General features: G+C 40.1%; 1 protein-coding gene across 1 annotated transcript in view; it reads right to left on the reverse strand.

Annotated features, from left to right (window-relative positions):
* Tmem163 (transmembrane protein 163) overlaps window positions 1-27142 on the reverse strand; it is a 209631-nt gene extending 182489 nt beyond the window's left edge. The window contains exons 1-3 of the mRNA XM_048810445.1: window positions 27038-27142; window positions 26450-26993; window positions 20291-20410 (exon numbers count right to left, since the gene is read on the reverse strand). Coding sequence (XP_048666402.1) covers window positions 20291-20410; window positions 26450-26993; window positions 27038-27142 — 769 coding nt within the window. The remainder of the gene's footprint in view (window positions 1-20290; window positions 20411-26449; window positions 26994-27037) is intronic.
* Between the last annotated feature and the right edge of the window lie 231 nt (window positions 27143-27373).

Consider the following 27373-nt stretch of genomic DNA (forward strand, 5'->3'; position numbering starts at 1 on the left):
GCAATGAAGCATCATTATAAGAATTGGCAGTGATGATTAAAAATATGTTTATTGGGCTGGGGATGTGGCTCAAGTGGTAGCGTGCTCGCCTGGCATGCATGCGGCCCGGGTTTGATCCTCAACACCACATACAAACAAAGATGTGTGTCCGCGGAGAACTAAAAAAAAATAAATAAATAAATATTAAAAAATTCTCTCTCTTTCTCTATTAAAAAAAGATGTTTCCTCCTCCTCCTCTTCCTCCTCCTCCTCCTTTAAAAAGAAAAATATGTTTATTTGTAGAACTAAGACTAACTGATGGTTCTAAGGAAAATAGTAGAATATGTAATGTCGACCTGATCTGACAATGTAGATAGTGTGGAATATTTTAAAAGGTAAGAAGCACTGGAAAAAGCATACAAAAATGACAAATAATATATGAAAGTATATGAAAAATTCATAAGAAGTATATGAAAAATAATAAATCCACTTATTTCCTTATAGGTAGACTGTGAGTAAAAGGATATTATTTAAAATTAGATGCTGCATGAAAAAGAGGAAAAAGGAAAGAAAAGGTTACTAAATCATAGTAAAGAGCCATTAGAAAACAGCATAAAAAAGAAAAAAAAGTGAAGGAGGCTAAGGTGTCATTCAAAGGTACAGATACAATAATAACTATTAAATGAGCTAATCTTTTTTAAAAGTTTTATTTGTTCTTTTTTTGTTATACATGACAGTAGAATGTATTTTGACATTATCATACATACATAGAGTATAACTTCCCATTCTTGTAGTTGTACATGATGTGGAGTTACACTAGTTGTGTATTCATACATGAACATAGGAAAGTTATATCCAATTCATTCTACTGTCTTTCCTATTCCTGTTGCCCTCTCTTCCCTTCATTCCCTTTGCCTAATCCAATGAACTTCTATTCTTCCCTCCCCTTCCTTATTGTGTATTAGCATCTGCATATTAAAGAGAACATTCATCCTTTTTTTTTTTTTTGAGATTGGCTTATTTTACATAGGATGACAGTCTCCAGTCCCATCCATTTACTGGCAAATACCATAATTTCATTCTTCTTTATGGCCAAGTAAAATTCCATTGTGTATATATACTACATTTTCTTTCTCCATTTATCTGTCGAAGGGCACCTAGGTTGGTTCCATAGCTTAGCTATTGTGAATTGAGCTGCCACAAATATTGATGTGGCTGCATCACTATAGTACACTGGTAGGAGCAAAGGTACACTCGTACATTGCTGGTGGAACTGCAAACTGGTGCAACCATTCTGGAAAGCAGCATAAAGATTCCTCAGAAAATTTGGAATGGAACCACCATCTGACCCAGTTACCCCACTTCTCCGTACATACCCAAATAAACTTATCTTATTCAGCCTCATGCTTTGTTGTAAGGTTTTTAAGCATATGAGGAGCTATAGGGTAATAAAAACAAAACAAAAACAACAACAACAAAACAACATCAATAAGTTGCCCACTCAGTTTTGACAAATCCTGACAGCTATTACAGTTATAGTTGAAGCATATGGTTGAAGCTTCCTGCACATTCTCCATGGATCCCTTGTCTCTGACCATCCCAAGATAGTCACTCTTTGGAGTTCAATTCATCATTCTCAAACACAAGCAATAGGTACAATTGGTAGTCTTACAACTTCTTTTATTCCTAACATAGGCTTTCAGATTCATCCACGTTAATTTTTCTACTTCCCCAGCTCTCAGTGGGCACTGCTGTCCTTGGGTGCATGTTGGACATTGGTAGGGTTCTCATTGTTTGTTACAATTTCAGACTACAGATATCATGGCATTTAGTGGGTGGGAGGGAGCTGAGGATCTTAATATCCCAAAATATTCAAGACAGTCATGAAGAGTGAAGATCTGGGCTGGAGATGTGGCTCAAGTGGTAGCGCGCTCGCCTGGCACGCGTGTGGCCCAGGTTCGATCCTCAGCACCACATACAAAGATGTTGTGTCTGCCGAAAACTAAAAAATAAATATTAAAAATTCTCTCTCTCTCTCTTTAAAAAAAAAGAGTGAAGATCCTTCTCTTGTTCCACAGAACTTTCAGATAACTCAAAAGATATTAATTTATACAAAAAAAAAAATCTGAGTGTAGAACTCTAAATTGGAGAGTTTGTTTTGTTTCATTCTGACAAGTGTTAAAGGATTATCGATTTTTTCCCCAGGAATTTAACTACCACATAAATCATGAGAAAAGTAGGTTTAGTTTTATTCAGATCTTGACAGTTATAAACCAATTCAAAAAATTAGGTCATCAATGGCAACTCCACTCAAGGTAATGAAAACAGACAACAAAACATTCATATTAGTGTGTTCTTGTAGCTGCTGCATTCCTGATGATTCCACATACGCCTACCAATATGACTACTTAGCCCTGTTTCAAAATGTCGTGCAGAGGAAAATGTCAGCAGGGATGACTCTTCCTGCCTCTTAAATCCAAACCTATTCATCTTATGCAGGTGTCAGCAGCTAAGCTGTGTCTATCAATATTGTCATACTATGTATGTACATATTTAAATATACTTTTTACCCAAATTATCTTCCTTTATTTCTCCATTATATTACATTTAGGATACAATGCTATTTTTATAAGTGATGTGTATACATAGTTCAAGACTGTAAAAAAAGGTATGATAAAATATTGGTTGTAAAAAAGGTACATTAGGTTTGATAGAGCAGAAAACTGCTGCTAAATATAGATTCACTATATTAAGACAATGCAATATGTCTTTCAAATTTCCTTTTAATGAACATTTGTCTCCCTACTAGTTTTTTTTTCTGTTACAAACAAAAGTGCTACAATAGTCTTGTCTGTTTTGTCACTCATACAAAAGTCAATGCTTTGTAAATATCTTGGGTATTATTTAATACAGTGCTTTCCAATGCACAAAATTGTTGGGGTGCTTAATAAAATGTATTGATGTTTTCCTTCATACTTCAAGCTTTCAGTGTCTTAAGAAAACTTTCTTTACATCCAGGTCATATGTATAATCTCTTATTTTTCTCTATTTAAGTTTTAAATCCTTGCTGTCAGGTTCGGTTTCTCTGTGTGTGTGTGTGTGTGTGTGTGTGTGTGTGTGTGTGTGTGTGTATTTCTGGCAATTGATCATAGGGGTGCTCTACCAGTGAGTTACTGCCTCCCAACCCCAGGCCTCTTTATTTTTGCTTTGGGATAAGTCTCACTAAGGTGTCCAGGCTGACCTCCTGAGAGGCTGGAATGTGCCACCAAGCCCAGCTCAAGTTTGGTTTCTTAATTCACATGGATTTTATATTTGTATACATGGGAAGTTGAAATTTATTTTCTTTATTTCTAGATAGACAATCAGTTATCCTGGTACCATCATTCCCTCCCTGATGTACGATGCAGCCTCGTATATATCCAATTTCCATATCTGAGTGGTCTATTTCTAGACTCTCTAGTCAACTTCCTTGGTCTATATGTCCCTAAAAATATCACAATCTCTACTGCTCTAGTTTTAGAAGTTCTGACAAGGGCATGTATGGTGTTCTGAAAAATCACCTTATCTATTCTTAGTCTTTTATTCCTCCATATATATTTTAGAGCTCACCAACTTCATTGAAAAAAAAAATTAGAATTATTAGTGAAACTGCAGGTTAATCTTAGGAGACATGGTATCTTTATTATATTGCTTTCCTAACTGTGAGCATGAGAGTAGAGTTTCTCAACCATGGCACTAGTGGCTTTTGGAGTCACAGAACTCTTTGTTCTGAGAGACTCTCCTGTGCATCGTAAGATGTTTAGCATCAGCCCTGCCCTCTACCCATGAGATGCCAGGAGCACCTCCACTCCCAGATGTGACAATCAAAATGTCTCCTGACGCTGCCAGATGTCACCTAGGAAGGGAGGGAAGTACAGAAGCACACTTGATAGAGAACCACTGCGGGGAGTAAATGCTTTAATGGTCTGTGACTACTTTAGTGATTTTTTCTTTAGTGGTCACAGACCACTCAGGTCAATTTTCTTTTCCCTTGAGCCAATCACAGAAGGTAATTATTTTATGAAACTATGCATTTTACCTAAGTTTTCAAATTTATAGGCATAAAATTATGAAAAATAATCTCAGTTCCTAAAGTTTTCTTCATTATGTATTACACCTGTCATTTCATTTCTAATTACCTTTCATTCATTCATTTTCTTTTAAAATCAATCTTACCAGAATTAAGATTCATTTACCAGTCTTAAAACCATGGCTTTGCTTTTAATAATTTTCTTGTATAATTTTTTCTTTCTTAAATGTATTGTTTAAATGTATTCTTAAATGTATTTCCTTGTAGCTGTTACATTCATGATGTCTACTATTTTTTTCTGCTTCTTAGCTTCCTATTTTTGACGGTTTTAATTATCAATTTTCAATTTCTCATTTTAAATTACAAGTAATTCTTTTTTCATTTAATTTTTTATTTGTTCTAACTAGTTATACGTGACAGTAGAATGCATTTATGCACTTTGATATAACATACATAAATATAGTATAATTTCTCATTTTTCTGGTTGTACATGATGTAGGATTACACTGGTCATGTAATCATATATGCATATAGGTTCATAATGTCTGATTCATTCTATTATCTTCCCCACTCCAATACCCCCTTCCCTCCCTTCACTCCCCTCTATCTAATCCAAAGTACCTCTATTCTTCTCTAGCCTGCTCTCTACCCTCTTGTTGTACATAAGCGTCCACACATTAGAGAAAACAATCAGGCTTTGGTTCTTTGGAATTGGATTATTTGTGTTAGCATGATATTCTCCAGCTCCATCCATTTACCTGCAAATGCCATAATTTCATTCTTCTTTAAGGCAGAGTAATATTCCATTGTGTATATATACCACATTTTCTTTATCCATTCATCTGTTGAAGGGAACCTAGTGATAGTTTGAGTTCTTCTTTACCTATTTCTAAATAATTCTTAATATTTAAAATAACTTTCATTCTTGTTTAGCTATTGTGAGGTGAGCTGCTATAAACATTGATGTGGCTGCATCACTGTAACATGTTGATTTTAAGTCCTTTGCGTATAAACCAAGGACTGGGATAACTAGGTCAAATGGTAGTTCCATTCCAAGTTCTCTGAGGATTCTACATATTGCTTTCCATAATGGTTGCACCAATTTGCATTCCCACCAGCAATGTATGAGTGTATCTTTTCCTCTACATCCTTGCTAACATTTATTGTTGCTTACATTCTTGATCATTGCCATTCTGACTGAAGTGAGATGAAATCTTAGAGTAGTTTTGATTTGCATTTCTCTAATTGCTAGAGATGTTGAGCATTTTTTCATGTATTTGTTGATGGATTGTATTTCTTCTTTTGTGACATGTCTATTCAGTTCCTTAGCCCATTTATTGATTGGGTTATTTGTTTTTTGTTGTAAGTTTCTGAGTTCTGTATAAATCCTAGAGATTAATGCTTTATCTGAGGTGCATGTGTTGAAGATTTTCTCCCAATCTATAGGCTTTCTCTTCACATTATTGATTGTTTCTTTTGCTGAGAAGAAACTTTTTAGTTTGAATCCATCCCCTTTATTGATTCTTGATTTTACTTCTTGTGCTTTAGGGGTCTTGTTAAGGAAGTCAGATCCTAGGCCTTCACAGTGAAGATTTGGGTGTTCTTTTTCTTCTATTAGGTGCAAGGTCTCTGTTCTAGTGCCTAAGTCTCTGGTCCACTTTGAGTTGAGTTTCAGGCAATGTGAGAGACAGAAGTTTGATTTCATTTTATTACACGTGGCTTCCCAGTTTCCCCAGCACCACTTGTTGAAGAGGCTATCTTTTCTCCAGTGGATGTTTTTGGCACCCTTGTCTAGTACGAGATAACTTGTCTAGTATGAGATAACATTCTTCATAGAACTAGTATGAGATATATGAGTTTGGCTTCGTGCTTCTATTCTGTACCATTGATCTACAAGTCTACTTTTGGTGTCAATACCATGCCATTTTTGTTACTATAGCTCTCTAGTATAGTTTAAGGTCTGGTATTGTGATGTCTCCTGCTTCACTCTTCTTGCTAAGTATTGCTTTGGCTATTCTGGGTCTCTCATTTTTCCAAATGAATTTCATGATTGCTTTTTCTAGTTCTATGAAGAATGTCATTGGGATTTTAATAGGAATTGCATTAAATATGTAGAGTGTTTTTAGTAGTATGGCCATTTTGACAATATTAATTATGCCTGTCCATGAGCATAAGAGGTCTTTCCATCTTTTAAGGTCTTCTTCAATTTCTTTCTTAAGTGTTCTGTAGTTTTCATTGTAGAGTTTTTTTCACCTCTTTGGTTAGATTTATTCCCAAGTATTTTATTTTTTTGAGGCTATTGTGAGCGGGGTAGTTTTCCTAATTTCTCTTTCAGTGGATTCATCACTGAAGTATAGGAACATGTTTGATTTATGGGTGTTGATTTTATATCCTGCTACTTTGCTAAATTCCTTTGTTAGTTGTAGAAGTTTTCTGGTGGAATTTTTGTGTCTTCTGAATAGAGAATCATGTCATTGGCAATTAGTGATAGTTTGAGTTCTTCTTTACCTATTTCTAAATAATTCTTAATATTTAAAATAACTTTCATCCATGTGCTACTCAGAAATGTGCTGCTTTATTTCCCATCATATATAATTATATATAGGAGAATTTTAGCTAAATTCGACCTCAAATTATCATTTTATCGTGTTCAAGGATCTTTGCAAAATACAGATTCCTAGAAATTTTAATGAGATTTCTGTTGTGATGATGGAAGTGGTGACACTGTATACATGTTCATGATGCTGAAGCAAACTTGTTGGGTGCATGGTTCTATAGTGACACATTGAGTCAGTGTTCTTTAAACTGACAGTTCCAAATCACTATTGAGGCATGAAGTCAATTTGATAGGTTATGACCAGCAGTTTTTAAAATAAGAGAGGATAGAAATTATCAAAGTGAACATTTTTTTTTCACATTTTAAGAACTCTGACATTGAGTAGCTCACACAATGAACAGCATGATATCGTTTAATGGCAGCATTTTTATTTCCTAGTGGCACCAAGAAATAATGTCATATCATAATCAAAAGTGTCTTAGATATGATAACATACAGTATGTATACACATAATACATTTTCTAGGTCACATATGCCTTTCTTACTATGGAGAGCAGTCAAAAATGTTGAAAAATACTGAAGTACATGAGTCCAATCTTTCATGTCTTCACTAAATTTTTGGTTTTTTTCTATCAACTAGTAGAAGGGGATCTATAAAAGTCTACCATTAAAATTATGACCTGTCAATTTCTACCTAGAATTCCATCCATTTTTGATTGGGTGCTTTGAGATTTGTTATTTGATATTGACAAGTGTTTTATATTCTCAGTAAAATGAACCTTTTTTTTCTATAGTACCACTCTTTATGCCTAATAATGCTTTTGGTCTTCATTTGTTTTTTTTTTTCTTTGATTGGTATATAGCTACAAAAACTTTTTGCTAGTATCTGTTTCAGACTTTTTAATTTAATTTAATTTAATCTTTATTTTTTTAAACTGCTGGGGCTTGAACCCCAAGGCTTCAAATCCAGGATCTCATGCATGCTAGGCAAGCACTCTACCACTGAGCTACACCCCCAAATCCCCTTCTCTAACTTTTACCTGGTTTATGAAACACATTTATACTTTCTGTAACTGAAGAAATGTTTGGTTTTGTTCCTGCATTTTATTTTGCAAAGTATATACTTTTTTTCTGTGTCATTTACTTCACTTTTGTCATCTACTGAATAAGGTAAGTGCTCTAATTCTTTTTCTCTGCCATGGTTTGAATCATATGTCCTCAATCTCTCCCATCAGTTCCCAAACAGTTTCAGATACCTCTAAAACATTGACTATTTTCTGTTTCCTCTCTTTCTGCTTTTGGAATTCTTTTTTTTTTTTTTAATATTTATTTATTTTTTAGTTCTTGGCGGACACAACATCTTTGTATGTGGTGCTGAGGATCGAACCTGGGCCGCACGCATGCCAGGCGAGCGCGCTACCGATTGAGCCACATCTCCAGCCCCAACCACATCTCCAGCCCCTGGAATTCTTAATTGTTCACATTGGAACTTATCCTGTCTTCCATGTCTCCTAGTAAACATGAGAGACAAGAACCACTTTGTCATACATTCTGTATTTTGGTTCACTAGCTACTTCTGGTTTCTGGTTCGCTTAGCATATTTTTCATTACAAACTGTTCTCTGACACTTCCAGAGAAATATGGCAGGGTGGTTCCTCACATTTACTTTTGCTTCTTCTAAACATCCCACTAAACTAGGAGACCAGGAATTTTTTAAGAAGACAAACCAATTAGGAAAAAAATGAAAGAGGCAACAAAAACAATTTTTAGAAGCTAGAAAACATATGGGCAAGTGGTAATTGGTTTAATAGACTCCAGAAAGCAAATGCCTAACACAGCAGTGTGAAAGCAAAAAGGCAGCCCATTTAAACCTGAGGACACCCAGAAAAGGGGGGAATTGGTAAGACAATAAAATAAAGAGAAGAGGAGAGTGTTCAAAGTCTATTTTAAAAATAAGTTTTCCAAACCTGAATACCCCTATGTAGAAGAATGAAGCTAGATCCCTATCTCTCACCCTGCACAAAAGTCAAATCAAAATGGATCAAAATCTTTAGGAATTAGACCAGAAGCCTTGCAACTGCAAGAATAAAACATAAGGTCAAGACTCCATCATATTGGTGCTGGCACTGACTTCCTTAACAAGACACCTAAAACTCAAAAAAATAAAACCAAAAATCAATAAGTGGAATGCCATCAAATTAAAAAGCTTTAGAAAAGCAAATGAAAGGATTAAGAGAGTAAAGAGAGAGCCTACAGAATGGGAAAAAAAATCTTTGCTAGCTACTCTTCCTACAGGAGATTAATATACAGAAAAAAGAAACTCAAAAATCTTTACACCCAAAAAAACAAGTAACTGAACCAATAAATGGGCAAAAGAACTAAACAGAATTTTTTTTAAATTTTTTTAATATTTATTTTTTAGTTGTACACAATACCTTTATTTTGTTTATTTATTTTTATGTGGTGCTGAGGATCGAACCCAGGGCCTCGCATGTGCTAGACGAGCATTCTACCACTGAGCCGCAACCCCAGTCCAAACAGAAATTTTTCAAAAGAAGAAGTGCAAAGGACCAACAAATTCACGAAAAAATGTTTAACATCTCTAGCAATCAGGAAAATGAAAATCAATCAAAACTACACTAAGATTTTATCTCACTACAGCCAGAATGGCAATGATCAAGAACATGAATAATAATAAATGCTGGAGAGGTTATGGGGGGAAAAGGTACACTCACACATTGTTGGTAGGTCTGCAAAGTTGTACAACCATCTGGAAAGCAGTATGGAGATTCCTCAAAAAACTAAAAATGGTACAACCATAGGACCCAGCTATACTACTCCATAGTATTTATCCAAAGGAACTAAAATCAGCATACTATAGAAATATATCCATTTCCATGTTTATAGCAGCACAATTCAGAAGAGTAAAATTATGCTATCAACTCAGATGCCCATCAATAGATGCATGGCTCAAGAAAATGTTTTGTGTGTGTGTGTGTGTGTGTGTGCGCGCACACACACACACATGCTACTTTTATTCAGACATAAGAAAAATGAAATAACAGCATTTGCAAGTAAATGGATGGAAATGGAGAAGATCATGCTAAGTGAAATAAGCCAGAATCAGAAAATCAAGGATTGAATGTTTTCTCTCATATGAAGCAAGAGCAAAATAACAGAAAGAAGGTAGTGGGGGGGATCAGTTATCATACATATATAAGAAAGATCAGTGGAGTAGAACAAGGGGGGAAGGAGGAAGAAAGGGAAAATTATGGAATGAATTTAACAAAATAAAGTTGTAAACATATATAAATGTACCAAGGGGAATTACACCTTTATGTACCAATTGAAAATAAAGAAGGAGTGAAAGGAAGATCAATAGAGTAGATGAGGGAAAAGGGGGGAGGGAGAAGGGGAGGAAAAGTGGGGGGAAATGGGGATCAAAATCAAATTCCTTACATGTATCATTTTGTCAAAATGAACCCAAATAGAATGTACAATTAAAATGCTCTGATTTTAAAAATCCAAAGTTTTTTTGTAGTTTTCAAGATTCCCTCCCCAACTCTCTACAGAAGGGCAATACCCACTCAGCCACAATTCCCCTACCAGACACTTAGAGAAGAAATGCAAGATTAGGGACTGGATGCACCAAAATGGAATTTACCAACAAAAGAGACCAGCTACATCATCCTACAGTGGACACCAACCACAGCTCATAGCTCCTATCAGCATTTTAATTGCCCTTTTTTGTGTGGGGGCAATACCCAAGATTGAACCCAGGGGTGCTTAACCACTGAGCCACATCTCCAGCCCTTTTTTTGTATTTTATTTAAAGACAGGGTCTCGCTGAGTTCTTAAGTGCCTTGCTAAGTTGCTGAGGCTGGTTTTGAACTCATGGTCCTCCTGCCTCAGCTTCCTGAGTCACTAGAATTACAGGAATGCCCAACTGTACCCAGCTACCCCTTTTAATATAAGCAGATATTCAAGATCACCACTCACAGGATTCATCTTCTAACAAGAACTAAGTCTTAGAGGAAGACAGTGCAAGAAATAGAAAAGTTTCTTTAAAAAAAATCAAAAACTTTCCAGAATATAAGAAAGCATCTATTTTAAAAATCCATATAATAAGAGATGTACAATTTTTTAAATGAGCACACTCATGCAATTCGAAGAAAAAACAAAACTTGATAGTGAAAATTAAAAACTCAATAGAAAAACAAGAGGAGTTGAGGAAATTTCATAGGAAGAAAAAATAGAACCTAGGGGCACTTACAGATAAAAGGGATCCCCAGCACAGCAAGGCCCAGGAAAAGGATTAGGATTCAGAATAGTTTAGGACTTAAACAGCAACACTAGAAATTATAGGAAAATAGAGTAAAACCTTCAGACCTCGTAAGGACTATTATTTCCTTCCCGAGAATTTTTTATCCAGCCATTAATCAAATGTCAGGATTTTTAAAGACATTTCAGGCCTTGCACAGCTTGAAAGTTACACTTCCCATGGGCCTGTTCCTAGGGAGCTAAGAGAAGATATGTCCGCCCCCCACCATCGAGAGCGAACCGAAGAGAAAAACCTGGTATCCAGCAAAACGGCAGCCCAACAAGAAAGAAAAATAAAGGTAAATCCTAAAAAAACATAGTAAAGAGAGATGCAAGGATACAGCTGTGCAGTAGAAAGGGCAACCAGAATGGATCAGCAGTACTCAAATGGATCCAAACGATCATTCTGCAAGAAGAAACAAGTGGAATTATCTGTGCGTCTGTAAGTATCTCAGAGAAATTGAGATTAGAACAGAAAATAAGAAGTAGAGCTTAACAAGAAATAAATACACAGAAAAGTAAACACAGGAATAAACATATTAAATCCAGAGTAAAAAAAAAAAAAAAAACTGTGCAAGAAAGAAGTAATCATGCTCCACTGATGGCTCAATGAGTAGAAGTCATAATAATGAAAAAAAAATAGTTATTTTGCATGGAAATAACTTCATAAAATCAATGTGATTGTGTGGGTCCAGGAGAATAAAAGAATAAATCACCTTCTTTCATCTTAGGAAGCCAACAAATAATGTTTAACCTTGAAAAAAGAATCAAGAATTAGCATTAGTAGCCTGTTATTGTACACATACAAGTAAACAAAGAATTAACTACATAAGTAAAGTGGTTTCTAGTAAAAGGACTAGAGGGAAACAGGAGAAAGAACAGAGATTGTTATAGTTCTTAATTTTTTTTGTGACTACATCCAGATTAAACCTCAATAAAAATATCAAAAATACATTGATTATTTTCCAATTGCTCTGTTCAGTCTTCTTTAGTATGCTTGATTCATTTTAATTGTCTATCATATTAAACATACTTATTTTCAGATTTTGTCAGACAATTCTCTCATCTGGAATTCACTTCTCATCATGCTGTTTATATGGCTCTCAATCATGGGAGACCCTTTTCCTGGGAACCCTCTAATATTGGCTTGTGAGCTTATCTTTGGTGTGGTTACATCTGTGGAACACCTGCAGGCCTTTGGTCACTGTTCTGCACCTGCTTCTTTCACATGTTCCAGTTGTATTTACAACTTAGGACCACATCCATGTTAATAGCTCAACAACATTAACTGAGATAGCATTATGGATTTCTGGGTAAAATAGAGTGTATAAACCTAGAATGTGCTGGGGTAGAGCGCTTGCCTAGCATGAATGAGACATTGGGTTCCATTCCCAGCTCTGGGGTTCCAGGGGGATCTTTAAGGGAAAAAAAAAACCTGGAGTGAATGCTTTGACATGTCTCCCTGACCCTTCTTCAAGGTGTAGGCACTCATTCCCTCAGCTGCCCGGAGTGAGTGCTGTGACAACTACATCCCTCTCTTGGAACGTGGAACAGTCCTCTACTAAAGGAAGTTGCCTCCCAAGGTTATACCTGTCCCTGGAGCAGCCTATACCTAGGACCAGTCTGATCTCCTGGCATCCATTGGACATCTCCAGAGGAGCATCCCAGCTTGCAAGTCCCTACAGGATGAGCTCCAAGGCAACAGCATTGCAGTTCAACTCTTCCCTCTGTCCTCCTGCTCCCGGCTCCCTTCCAAGGGTTATTCTTTTTTACTTTTTTAAAAAGTTGTAGATGGTTATAATACGTTTATTTTATTTGTTTGTTTTTATGAGGTGCTGAGAATCAAACTCAGTGCGTCTCACATGCTAGGCAAGCACTCTACCCCTGAGCTACAGCCCCAGCCCCCAAGTGTATAAGAGTTCCTCTCAGCCCTTAGATCCCACCCCCAATAAACCTCCTCCAGTACATCTCAGAGTCTCCAGGTTTATTTCCCAAGGAATCCACCTTGGAAAATTCCAACCATAAATTTATATGAGTTCTGCCTCATGGTTATCTAGTGAAAAGCCCCATACCCCCACCTCATCTGCACCTCACACAGAGCTATTAAACAGAGAGCTTCCTCACTGTCCTCCTGGGCTGGTGCATGTGTTTATTTCAGTCTGACCTTTCATTGAAAGTGATGTTTTTTTGTTTTTTTGTTTGTTTGTTTTTTTAAGGAATTTACTTTACTCTGGGATCTTAGCTTCCTCCAACTGCCTGGTGCTGGGCAAAGATATTGCTATGGGCTAAAACTATCTTCCCCAAAATTCATATGCTGAAACTCTAAACTCCGGTACTGCAGAATGTTGTCTGTATTTGGAGACAGGGTCTTTAAGGAGGTGAATAATTTAAAATGAAGTCATGACAGTGGGCCCTAATCCAACATGACTGGTGCCTTTAGAGAAAGACGAAATTAGGGCACAGACACACAGGGAAGATGGTGTGAAGACATGGAGAGAGGACAAACAGCTATGAGTCACGCAAAGAGGCTCAAAAGGAACCAACCCCACAGACACCTTGATCTCCAACTTCTGGCCTCCAGAATTATGAGAAAATAATTTCTGTTGTTTAAGTCACTGAATTTGTGGTACTTTGCTGCTGCCGCCTGGGCACACTAAAGCAGCCATATGGACATCATAACCCAAGCTCCTCTTACTGGGACCAGCAATCTTTCCCCACTCCTCCCACCCCAGGGCAGCCTTAGCTTCTACACAGATAGCGCCACTTTCTATCCTTTGGAAGGTTGGGTAGCTGCTGGGGGTGGTAGACAAATCTGTACAAGATCAGTGATGCCCTCTCCTGAGCACCCCTGTACAACCAATGTAGGAGGTCTGGATTTATTGTCCTACCCTGCTGCCTGGTCATCACCTGCCCACTTAGACCCAAGTTCTTCAAGGGGACAGACTGTTCAAATTCTTGACATCCTGTGTGGATGTCACACAAGAAGAGTGTTCTTCACAGACAGGCAGTGGTAATCACTAATGATTGGATGAATATGTTCCCCCGCTGGAAGGAGGGATGGGTGTCAGGCATGGAGGAAGGTGGAAATGAGAAACAGCTTATTTTATTGGAATGAAAGAAGGTTCTCTCCTTCCCTCTGACTTCATCTGCTCCTTCCAAATCTCAGTGCTCCTATATCTCAGAACAAGGCACAGGACCCAGCAAAGTCACTTCCTGTCCAGGAGGACCTCCTGCAGACATTCACCTTACAAAGGCAGTACCCAGAGGATCAAATCACAGTTTAGCACAGGAGCAGACCAGAAAACCCCTTCTCATTCAACTGGCTCATAAATATGATTGGAAAGAGACTGAGAGGCAAAAGGGAAAGACCTCACAGATCTCCCAAGAAGCCTCCACCACTTTGGACCCAAACAAAAAGGCAGTATGCCCCACGTGGAATCTAGCCAGGTTTGTCACCCAGCTCCCCTATGCCCCCACCATGGCTGTGAGGCAAGGACACCCTCCTGCTAATGTGCCCTGGCCACATTTTTAATTAGATGCTGTGTGCAGAATGCAACAAGAAAGGAGGCAGAACAGGCAGGCAGCTGCTGAGACCACGCCTCCACTCCTGGCTGGAAACAGCAGCTCTTTGTGAGCTTGGAGACTAGGGAAGATGTGCTCCAACAGAGGCAGGCAGGCGAGACCCTGTTAATGGAAGCCTGGATCTTTCAGTCCAAGTGGCAGTGAAGGGAGAGGGAAACACCAGGGAGCCAGTAGGGAGCAGAAAGGAGAGAGAAGGAGTTCCTGCAACCTAGCCATTTACAAAGCTGAAAATTCCATCTTGCAGTTTCCCTCTTTGCTTCCACTCACCTGAGAAAGCTGCTATTCCTTTGTCTGTCACCTCTATTTGCAAACATCAATCCTCAACCTGATGCACCCACGGTAGCTGAGGAATTCATCAAAATTGACTCCATTCTGGGCAATATCTGCAGGCCAACTGTGTTAGGACTGAGAACACTGACAGAAGGCAGAGGCCCCAGCACTGAGGAGTGTATATTAGTACAGAAAGCAATATTGAGACAATCCAAGTATTGTGCATTAAGTGTCTAATCTATGGTGTCTGTGGGGCTATAAGGGAAAGGGGGCTTCTTGGAAGAGGTGATCTTTCATCTTAATTTTGAGAAATAAGTAAAATTTGCCTAGAAAATGAGGGTGGGAGTCAGGAAGCAAAGATGTCTGAGACCAAGGAAAGAGAAGGCATGAATAAAAGGGCAAAGAGCAGAGTGTATATTTGGGGACCACGAGATGCATGTGTGAGCTGGAGTAGCCATAAGTTGGGGGGATGGGAGGAGATGAGTCCAACCAGGAAGAAGCAGGCAAGATAAAAGATAATGATGGGCCTCACAGGAAGCAAAGGGCCAGACTAAAACAACTGCTTCAATCCCCAGCACCATAATAATAATAACAACAACAACAACACTGCTCCTCATTTCATGATGTGCTGTCAGTAGCTAGCAGCACAGAGGGTGGCCAGCACAGGATCTTTGATGACTTGACCACAAGGGTATAAAGAAGGAACCCAGAGGTGCAGAAAATTTTCATGGTGAGGTTCTCAAACCTCATTTCTGCCTGGTCCTCCCTCTGGTTTCCACCTCTCAGAAACCGCCTCCATAGTTATCATTCGAAGAACACACTTACAGGGAGCAAGTTATCCCACTAAACATCACCAGGATGTGGTTCACAACTTCCTGGCCACATCCCCCAACCCACTGCCTCATCACCCGGATCAGCAGCAGCAGGCAGACATTCATGGGGAGGTTATTCCTGAAGATTCTCCACTTCCATTCCACTTCATACAAAACAGCAAAAGCAGTCACTTGTGAAGAAGCGCAGGCTGTTTAAAAGACCAGCAAAGATAAGATACTACATCTAGGACTAGAGTGGCAGCCCAGTGGTAGAACACTCACTTTGCACATTTGATGCACTGGGTTCAATCCTCAGCACCACATAAAAACAAATGAACAAAATAAAGGTATTGTGTACATGTGCAACTAAGAAAGATTTTTTTTAAAGGATACTATTTCTAACAGTAGGAAAAACTAGAAGGTATATATAGGAATTACACCTGGTCTTCGGTGTTTATAGAAAATGTCTTGCAGACCCCACAAGGCACTGATGAGAAAGGCTGTCTGTGGGGAGCAGAAACTGAGAGACAGAGATGAGCACCAAGTATCCATGGTCTTGTGAGGTTTTTATCACATGTATACACTGCTTTTTTAAATAAACAGTAAATATGAGACCAGCAAACAACACAAAGGATCATTCTACAAGCAGAATTTATGCTGCAGACTTAAGTCTTTGGTTCATGGCAGTATTTCAGAGGTAGAAGCTCTCAGGCATAAGAGACCAGGGGGGCTTCACAAACTTCATTACCAAATGGAGGAAGGAACAGAAAGGGAAGGACTATGAGGAAGAAAACAGGCAGTGTAATAGATCAAAATCACTCTGAGGGATGAGGCCACATGGATGGGGAGGCCTCTTTGAGGAGGAATTCATGATGTGAGACCCTGGAGATGCAGACCTGTATCAAAGGACATGGGCTGCAGTCCTGACAAGAAGTAAATGGTCCCCAAAAGAGAGGGCCAAATGTCAGGTCAGGTTTAAGTCCACTATAACTATATTCAGATGTTACTCTTGGGGTCTCAGAAAGACCCCAGAAGGTCCTGGGCCTTTTTATACCTGACAATGTGTCTGCCAGGTGAAAGAACCCTTTAGAAAATTGCCAGGCATTTTTTGCTGCATGTATGAAAAAGAAATGTAATTTCATTTTATCCATATGTCAACTCTTGGCCTCACATTTTAGAATAAGTGCACATTATTCTATCATTTTTAAAGGTTAAGAATTTATGCTAAAATTGAATAAATTATTTTATATCCCCACATATAAAAAGAAAATCACACCTTTCAAAGATTTTTTTTTTTTCTAATTCTTAAATCCAGTGATGCACTCAATTTTTGAGTGGGTTTTTCTGAGATGATTTTGGTCTAGAGTGCTTTTCTTTAATGGAGCTATGTATTTTAGAAAAGCATTCCCCTGAGAATATTTCAAATATATCTTCATTTCCCACAGAACAAGCACTGAGTGCCTAAAAATTAACTTGTACTCAAACCTCAAAAATTGAATCAGAATATATTTCCCTCAATCATTCTAATAAAGACATCAATAATGTCAAAACCCTGAGTTTTGAAACTGAACTTCTGTTCTCTCTCTAGCCTCATTATTAAAACAGATATTTTTCCACAGTTGTTCATAACAGGATTGCCATTTTCCATGCTGCCTGCCGATTATAAACAGAATCAATTTTAAAACCAAACTAGGCCCTGTCTGAAATATTCTAAGATGCATTACCATCTGGTTTTATATCAGCATTCAAATAGGCCAAAATCACTGTATTACCAAGGCTTATCAAAAATAGTTCACATATCATTCAATGCACTTTCGAGTCACAAACTTTGAAAGTCCTCCTAATTTTTCAAATGATTTATCACAAATTAACTAGCAATAGGTCTTTTAGTAATTATTAATTGAGGAAACACAGCATACTAAAAACATTTACAAATAAATAGAAAGTGGCAATCCAGTAGGTAAGATAACAAATCCCACTGATCCGAGTAGATGCAGTTGCCAGACACTGTCCTGAGCAAGATAATTTCCACAGGATGACCCGAATGTCTTCAAAAACTGTAACTGAGACCTAAGCCTGGCACCTAAATGTACATTTAGGTACAGTTTATCATTTTCCAAGAAATATTTTCCTTCCAAACAAGTTTTTAAAAAAGATTTTTAATCTCTCTCTCAATTCATTTATTTAATAGTCTGGACTATAGATTTCATGCAAAGATAGACGCTGGGCATGCCCCCAACTTTTTATCATCCAACAGTAGAAAGAAGCCATGAACATAAATACAACCCACTTCTCTTCATCATGATTAACACTCCCAACCAGCCATACACACACACACATGACATACACACATGTATGTGCGTCCACAGTAGCACACACTCCAAAGACATTTCTGACACACCAAAGCATCACCTACAGTAATCTGTAGTAATTCTCTTAATAATGCTAGTTGGTTCAACCTGATAATTTTACTGGATAGGACAGGGATTCACCAAGCCAGTTTTCCATTTCATCTACCTCTCTGTCAACCATTCCCTTGGAAAATAAAAGATTGCGGGGCTCCTCTGGGACACTTAAAAAAAAAAGATATTTATTGTCACTTCTGAAATGTAGAATTTTCCTTTAGACACTGACTCAAATATAACTTCAAAAGTCAGTTACATTGCTTAATCCCTATTTATTTTCTTTCCATTCTAAACTATGAAAAGGATTACCAAAAAAAAACTATCAACAAGTAAATTATTTTAAATATTTCACATTACAAATACATTTAGGAATCTAGAGTGAAACTAACAACTCTAACAACATAGAGATCATACACACTCACACTCACACACACACACGCGCGCGCGCACGCACATGCTCATGCAGTGAAGCTACTCTGTAGTGCAAGTGGGGGGAAACTTTATCTTCTAAATTTTTTGGTTTAACTAAACCAGAAGTTGAAGACAACTTAAATGTACTATAGAAAATAACACAGCTCATGATATTATATGCCAATGCCCACATTTTCTAGGCAAGAAGTTAGAGATTTAAAAACTTGCTGTACCAAAGGGGTGATATCAAGTTTAAAGAAAAGGAAAAGGAAACTCTTTGCCCAAAGCAACATCCTAACTCTGTAGGCATTATGCAAGTTTTTTTCCTAAAGGAAATGGACCAACATTTTTAAGATAACACAACTGATCAAGTATAACAAGTGAAAACAAAATTTCCTCATAATTTTTCTCTATTGTGAGATTTAAGTATATCAAATGTAACAATATTCTCCCCAAGGAAAGACTTGCTTTTGATTTCTTCACACTTAGGACTTCATTCAAACACCCACACAAGTAATAACAGCTCTACTGGGCACATGCACAAGTCTGAGTAACTATTATTTCATCTGTAAATCACCTCCCTTCATTCCATTCCTCTTCCTTTACATATGTAAATTATGATGTCTGATCCAGAGCTCCCTACCAGCCACCACAACCAAATTACCCTCCAGGGACATCAATCAGCTTGTTATTCTTGTTTAGTATTTTTATTTAAAGGGAGGAAAGGGGAAGGAGTGGCTGTTTTCAGGAATCAGAATTCCTCTTGATTAAATTTCTGGCTCACTGAAATTTCCTGAAATGCACTACCCTCTGCTCCTAAATGTTTGGCTTTTCTAGAGCCAAGATACAATGTTTTCAATATAAATTGTTTCAAGTAATATATGTCTAGTTTTGCAGGGAGCATTTGGTCAAATTCTAATATTTCCTCTTGGGAGCCAATCCCTTTCAACAGCAGATCCAATCTGACAGAATAGAATTTTAAACAACACACAGAGCTATAGTTTCTGATGGACACAATTCTTTTTTTCTCCTACTCTGAGACACCTTGTATGATGCTCATCACTTGGAATACAGATCTTATTAGGTAATAAATTTATCATAAAATGTACAAAATACATACTTCTTCTCCCCATCATTAAAAAAAAATACAAAACAGAAAGCATGGATTCTACTAAGGTTGAGTGGTAGCTGTCACTACTTGGGTTTGTGAATCATCACATGATTAATAAGAACAAATAGCACATGCACATTTCCATAGGCTGCAAATGTTGATTGAGAATACACATGCCACAGGGCTTCCTAGTCCCCAGATGAGATTATCTGTAGGCAGAAATTGTTCCATTTTCATAGTTTTCCTTGATTTTAATAAAGGATTGTATTTCTGTGGCCACTGAAAACTTGAGAGAAGACCCTCCTATTTTTTCTTTCATTAAAATGTAATATGATCTTATTCCAAATTTTATGCAAGATATAATTGGTGGGGGCAGGGAGAGGGCTCACTGGTATATTGCACTCATCTTGTTGCATTAGACTCAAAAGCTCTAGGATATTTATTTGTCACATGTCAGTCCAAGCTAAAGGCGTCCACCAAGAGAATATATATTTTCACTGTTCAGCTGGCAGCCAGAATCTACTTCCACAAACTAGCATACCGATGAAAGCCAAGGCTCTCAACTTTGCTTTCCATTTCTTTTTCATAATACCTCTTCCCTCTGCAGAGAAGAGAAGCCATTTTACTAATTTATAAGTACCCTGACTATCCAACCATCTAAAAAAAATTTACTCATCAATAACAGTCAAGTAAAAGCAAAAGTGCATCCCACAGGGTTAGAGAATAAGACAGGCAACACTAGCATGTATTGATCAGCAGACTCCTGATACTCACTGAAGGCAGCTACTGCAAGGGCCAGTGTGACAATAATGGAGAACCAGGATACCCACAATGCCTTCTTTCTGTAGTTCTGAGCTTCATGAGGTTTCAGCCGGGTGCTGCTTTCTAGTAAGCCTGACAAAAACAAGGAGAAAGGATTCCTTATTAAGAAACCCACAGCCAGAGCTACAATTTCTTATCCAAAGATTGCAAACTGACAGCCCGTGGGCCAAGATGTGTTTTGTTTGGCCCATACTGTGTTTTCACAATTAGGAGATTTCACATGAAAAAATCAAGCATTCTGGCATCTCTTGAGAAATCACAGGCATTTGCAATATGAGGCATGTATTTTCCGCAAGGTGATAGCAGCTGTCCTCTTTAGAAAAACTCCACAGACCCCACCACTCCCTGATATCACACCAGACCATTTCCTTGCCCCTGCATCAACTCATGTGTCTCAGGCAGATGCTGCTCCATCCAACCAGGTCCTTCTATCAGAAAAACAGTACAACATTCAATCATCCAGGCTCCTGGGCTGTGGGTACTGATTTGCCCTGACCCAACAGCACAGTCCCATCTTGAGGACTGGTTTTACCCAAAGCAAAGAATCCTGTACTACAAAAGCCCTCACCACACCTTCTGACAATTAACAGAAGGAAATACACAATTTGTTTTTCTTTAACTACAACCAACATCAACCCAAATTACATGTCACATTTTTTGTCCTCCTTCCTTCGGACCAAGAACACATAAAAAATTCTCAGAATGTTTAAGTGGAGTAAAACTGTTCCACTTAAATTAAGGAGGGAGCTTCTTAGGTAGGCCATGTGTAAGACAGATTTTATTTTTGTCTCCTGTTTTGCACATTGAGAGTCCTTAACAACAGACATCTGTGACAAACCCCAGGCAATGCCCAAGCTTCACCTGCCTTGGGTCAAAGACTAAAACATCCTCAGTGTGATCCTGATTTATATTTCTTTGTTCTCCTTTGAAATAAGTGATAAGTGGCATCTCTTAGTTACACAGACAATCAAATTTTCAGTCATGTGTTCTACCCAAGCACAAGCTTGTTTATGCCATTCTTGGCTAAACAACCCACAATATTCCTTTTAGAGATTGAGCAGCCTTATCACACCAGTTCCAAATAATGAAGGAATTGGTAGCCAAAGCTCAGGCCCATTGGCAAAATATCACAGTGTGAGATATATCAGTCCCACACATCGCCTCTTATGTCTGACCAGCCATCACAGGAAGCCTTTAGTTGCTATGGGGGCAGGAAGGGTGTGAGACTTTTCCTTACCTATGATAAAGGGCATGGCCTACTTGCCCACAAGAAGACAGGTTAACAGGAGAATAAAAAAAAAAATCATAACAAACGTATTTAGTCAGAGTTCTAAATGACATAGGAGCCTGCAGAAATGAAGACTCAAGGATTGGGGGAAAGCTAGCTATTTTTATGCTTAGATTAGGTTTTAAAAACAACCATAAAGTAATGTGATTACACAAAATAGTATGAGCTAATGGTAGTAAACCGAGTATGGAAACTCAGCAAGGACTGTCCAGATTCTTCTTGGTGTCTCTACATCGCATTTCTTCCTCTTGGGTGTGGGGCAGGACCCCTTCTGGAATGAAGGTCTTATGATCTGCTATCATAAGACAAGGTACATCTTGTAGCCACATTGAATTTCAGTATGATCAGCTGTGACACAGAAAGGTGGTGTGTGACACGGAAAGGTGGCAGGCAGAAATTAGTGTAATATTGCTTGGTGTTATGGCTGAGTTTAGGGAAGAGGACTCTAGTTTCTGTGACCTGCCTTGGGAAAAAAAAAAAGAATTCGGCCTTGGAAGAGAAGGGGAAACGGAAGAAGGGCAGGAGATGGTCAGAAGACATTTTGCTTCTAAGGGTCCTTCAGTTCAGAGGACTCAGCATGCCAAAGTGCCATATTTGGGGTATCATTTTTCTGAGCCCAAATATTGCCCAAAACCACATCCTGTTCAAAAATTATACCAAGGACCCTGCTAACATTTCTTCTCTGTTCCATTTATTTCCCAGACCCAAGTATCAACACTCAGCAAAGCAAGCGGCAGTGTCGAAAAGGCTGCTTAATGACAGCCCAGAGGATGTTTAAGTGATTGAAACCTGCGGGCTTATGTATGATCAAAAGGTAGATGAGAATGCAAACGGTAAGTATAAGCACCATTGCCATCATCTCACTGTAAAAGTCTCCCCAAACCCTCCTTCACAAATGCACTTGGATGGGAAAAAGACAAACCTTCACTCTTGTCAAATTCCACCCTAGGTATAGGTGATTACAAATGAAAAGACAGCATATCCCTTTGTCTCTTCTTCCTTAGCTACTGGAAAAACACCCCATTCTAATTGTTAACTACAAACACCCTGGTCTCCAGGTGAAGTCATAACCTAAAATAAGCAAATCCCACATACCCCAGTAATTTCTTTTCCTTTTCTCAAATGATGAAAAGATCTTCCTCTCCTCCAAGCCAATTGATTTTCAGGAGAAGTAAAGCTGTAATGTTTAAGTATTGACTGAAATAAGCAGGTCATTTGGTAGGGATATGGACAGGAATGATTTCAAGATGCTGATCCACTGGGGGCAAAAACAAGGTTTCTTTTCAAAGCAAGTTTAGTTTTCCAAGAGGCACAATCATGATCTGGGTTTTCCATTCTTCCATATAACATTTTTTTTTCTTCCAAAGCAAATTGGACTCAATAATATACCTAATTGGACCATACATATGGACCCATCCAAATACCTCACCCACCAGGCCAGTGATCCCCTGAATGGAGTTTCAGATGACAGTGATATGGGCTGAACTGCCTGCCAAGGTGGCAGTTGGGTGTTCTTATCAGTAGGTCTGGAGATCCCTCCCGAGATCTGATTCTTGGTGTGCGTTCCCCACAAGATTTTTAAAAGTTTTTAATTGAAGTAATTGCAATGGGAACACTAACCAAAAGAGGAAAGACTTCCCCCACTTCTGGCCAAGTTTTCCTTATTTCCAGTTTATTTTTCCCTTTAAAAATGTAGCCAAAACCAAAAATGGAAAACTTTGTACTACTCAAAGACAAGTGGAACATGAAAACTTTAACAACCTGGCTCATAAGTGAATGGTCCACTCAGGTTCCTGGACACCATGTTGGATGCATATGCACTCACAAGTTAAAAGGATGTGGTGAGAATTCCTAAAGTGCTCAGGAAGCTGTGCTTCAGAGGTCTTCAGAGGTAAAAGGCGGCTAGTGTGGCAAGGCTGAATGGGCCAGCAGAGCAAGCAGGGCTGGATTCTCCCTACTCATGCTTGGCCTCCACATCAGAATTTCAAACTCCATTTAAATTTCACATATTTGCAATTTGGTGTTCTCTTCATGCTAAGCATAGGCCTTTATTAATGAAGAACAGATTCCTTCGTCGAGGTGGATACAAATATAAGTGGGAGGTTTAAGTCATACTGGTATCAATTAGTTCCCATTGCTTTCTTCTAAGAGTCTATCAAACTTTAATTATCTGCAGGAAGGGGAATTTTTATTAAATAGGAGGCTAATGAGAAATAATAAAATATATTACTCTTTGGTTAAACCACACCCTAAAGTTTGGGACAGAATGATGGGAAAACATTAATGGAGAGAAAACTGAGCATTAAAAGTGGGAGGGAGAAATGTCTTAAACAAACTTGGCCTATTGTGTGTGTGTGTGTGTGTGTGTGTGTGTTTAATTCCTTTGAGGTCTTAAACCACAGAGCTCTTGCTCCCTCAACCACAGGCTCAACCAAGTGGCACTACAGTACTGACATTCTGAGATGGCAAGGTGTCTAGGAACTAGCCCATGTCACTTCTAAGGGCAAAATGTCTCCAAAATTCCAACACAGAGATTATAAAGCAATGCTTTCATTTCAGTGTGAAGTGGTCCCCAACAGGGTCCAAATAGCTCAGAAGAAAGTTAGGATAAAAGAGAATACCAAATATGGGTACACATCAAGAGTAGTCATCCCCTCAGATTCTATAGGTATGTAGGCCCAGAAGAAAGCCAGCCTGGCAGGGCTGAGAGCTGCAAAGCTACCAACTGCCCAGACTTCTTCCCCAATCCTCTCACCATTAGGAAAAAGTAGCAGCACTGGAACCATTCCCAAGGGATAACAAAAATTGATATTGGAAAGATGAAACCCCACATGAAAAAAAGTAACACAAATACAAAATATCACAATAATCCTCCCCAGGCAATCTTCTGATTTATTCATCTGAAATGACTCACTTATCATTAACTCTTTGCTGTCCGGAGTGTGTCAAACAAAAGAATGTCACATTGACTTTCAGTTAGCTCTCAATGGCACACGGCACTGGGTTCTTGGGGGGACAGGATTCATCCTAACAGAGAGGCTGTGTGTGATATGCAATGCTGTCACACTGTGATAGTTTATGAACAGTGCATGCTTTCAGGCTACAATATAATAGAAAATAAAATTCAGTTGACCACTGGCAAATAACCTTGAGAATAAATTCAGAAAGGCTTTTTACACTTGAGCATGTGCTGCAAAATTATGCTAAATATTAACTCACCCTACCACTCTCCCCACCATCATTTTGTGGGGTGGGCAGAAATAGGTCATTTTTACAGATGACCAACCATGCTACAAAATTAAGCTCAACACAGTTTTTTTGCGTTTCTTCAAAATAAAAAAAAAAAATTAAATCCTACACTATTAATTACAGAGGGGCAAAGGTAATTTAACACACCCTGTGGTAAAATGTTAAGTTTTGCTGGGCGCTGGTAATTCACCAGTCAGTCATCAGGTCTCAAAGGATATCTAGTTCTGTGAGAAGAGGGGGAGAGACCGCAATCTAGGTGCAGAACCCATTGCAACCTGAGCAGCTCCAGTTCCTGCAGAGCATCTCTAGCGATTCCACAGGAATCACTGTTTCCATGTCACTATTTTACATGCTATAGTTTAGAATTTCTAACGGAGAAAGATCGTGCATCCCAACACGAAACGGAATAAAAATGTACAGGAGATACTAAGAATAGGACAGAAACCTGCTAAGACTAAAATATATAAACCCTCCAGAGCCGAAAAAATAAAGCTTCCAAGAAAAGGGGGTGGAGGTGCAAAGCGCTGGCTCCCCATGGAGGGCCTGGCTGCAAGGATCCGATTTCGGCCACTGCGGTTTAACCATTGATTCTTTTCAAGGGGTCCAATTTGAAAGCAGCAAGAAACAGAAAAGGTGTAAACGCAGCCAAGAGCTGGACATTCTCCGCAAGGAATCCAAGTCGAAGGAAACGAAAAAGGGATGGAGGAAGACGAAAAAAACGCGGGAATGAACAGGAGAGTCCTCGCGTTCCATGCGGGCAACTCAAAAAGGACATTGGTTGTAGGTCAGAGGTAGAGTTCGGCCTCTCAGGGTGTTTGCGGAGTGTAAGGCCAGTGTCCTGGGAAGGATTCTGAAAGGGCTGAAGAGGCGCTCTGGGGAATTAGCAGGTTTCGATGGCATCCATTCAGATGAGGTTAGTGACCCAAACCCCCGCAAATATCCCAACCCTCTGCCCCCTCTCCACACAGCAGGGCTGACTGCGGAAACCCGGGTCCCGGTGAGGGCGCGGGAGTCCAATGGCAGTCCTGGCCGAGATTCGCTTCCCTAGTCCCGGCGGTCACCGAGAAAACACCTCCAGGCCAAATCCGCAGGGGGAAGTTTTCCCGGGTAGCCGGCGGGGACAGGATAAGGATCTGGAAAGGGGACGTAAGGAACCCAGGTCCCTCCGAGATAAGCGGGGCCAGCAGTCCCCCGGGAGCGCTCAACGACGAAGGTAAAAAGAAAAAAGAATGCGAGAAAGAAACCGGCTACAGCAAACTTTTCCAGCGGGCGTCGGAGTGGCTGGGGTTGGTTTAGAGGAGGGAGCTGGCCCAGGCGGGGTGGGCCTGCAGCCGGCTTCTCAGGGTTGCAAAAAGGAGCCGCTACCGAGGCAGCACGGGCCGCGGAGGTGGGGATGCAGCCCTCAGCTCTCCGCGCCTTTCCAGGGAAGTCCTGGTTCCGGGCCCCTGCACGCTCCGAGGCGCCCGCCCGGGTTCAACCCACGAGTAGGGAGAGGCAGGCCCTGAGCACGCTCCCCATCAAAGGAGCCCGGTGCGGGGTAGCGGTCCGGGAGGGCCTGGGCGGTGCCCGCTCACCTCGATCCTCCAGTCCGTCGCTGAACTGGCCGCTTTCGCTGATCCGCGGCTGCCGCTCCTCCTCGGGGTGCTGCGGCTCGCGCGCAGGGTTGCTCAGCTGGCCCGGGCTGGGGGCGGCAACCAAAGGCGTTGGGCCCNAGATCCCGGCGGCAGCGGCGGTGGCGGCGGCGACAAGCACAGCAGAGACTAGAGTCAGAAGTGCGAGGCGCCGCGGCTCTGGCGGGCGGAGAGACGGACAGACAGACCGCGTGGACAGGAAGGGAGGGCAGGAACCACGGAGTGGAGGTGCACGGGGGCGGGAATGGGGGGCAGGTCCGCAAGCGGCGGGGCTAGCGCGACCGGCGGCGGAGGCTGGGGCCACGCTGTCGCCGCTGCGCTCCGCCCCTGGGGGCAGGTGTGGGTGACTGGGACCCGCCCCAAGGCGCTGCGCCTGAGCTGGTGCACGGAGGTCGGTGCACAGAGGCCAGTGAAAAGCGAGGGACCGGTTCTGGTCAGATGAGCGGAAGATAGAGGGGCTATTGGTATCTTTGGAAGAGGCAGGCGGCTTGGGTAGTACTTAGTGAGGTCGTGACAGGGGATGCGACCCACCCGTGCGACGGATTGCTGCCCAAAAGGACTCTTCAGACCCAATTCCTCTGCCGTCCGCAAAGCCAGCTGCAGCTCGGGGACAGGAGAATGAGCAGCGCCCCTCATTTGGCATCTTTCTTTTCCGGAGCCTTACAGGCTTCAGAGGCGAACCGGGTCCCTGCCTGCCTGGGCCGCCACACTCGCCGTCCATCCCGAGAAAACGGGGTTCACCTGCCCGAAAGCCTGTTTGTCTCCTGCTTTTAACTCCCCTCTCAGTTTCTCTGAGCACCAACTTAGCCAAGAGGTGGAGAGTCTGATGGACCAACAGCGCTGTAGAAAACGCTTGGACCCCATGGC

Source organism: Marmota marmota, unplaced genomic scaffold, assembly GCF_001458135.2.
Source record: "Marmota marmota marmota unplaced genomic scaffold, marMar, whole genome shotgun sequence".
Classification (NCBI taxonomy): Eukaryota; Metazoa; Chordata; class Mammalia; order Rodentia; family Sciuridae; genus Marmota; species Marmota marmota.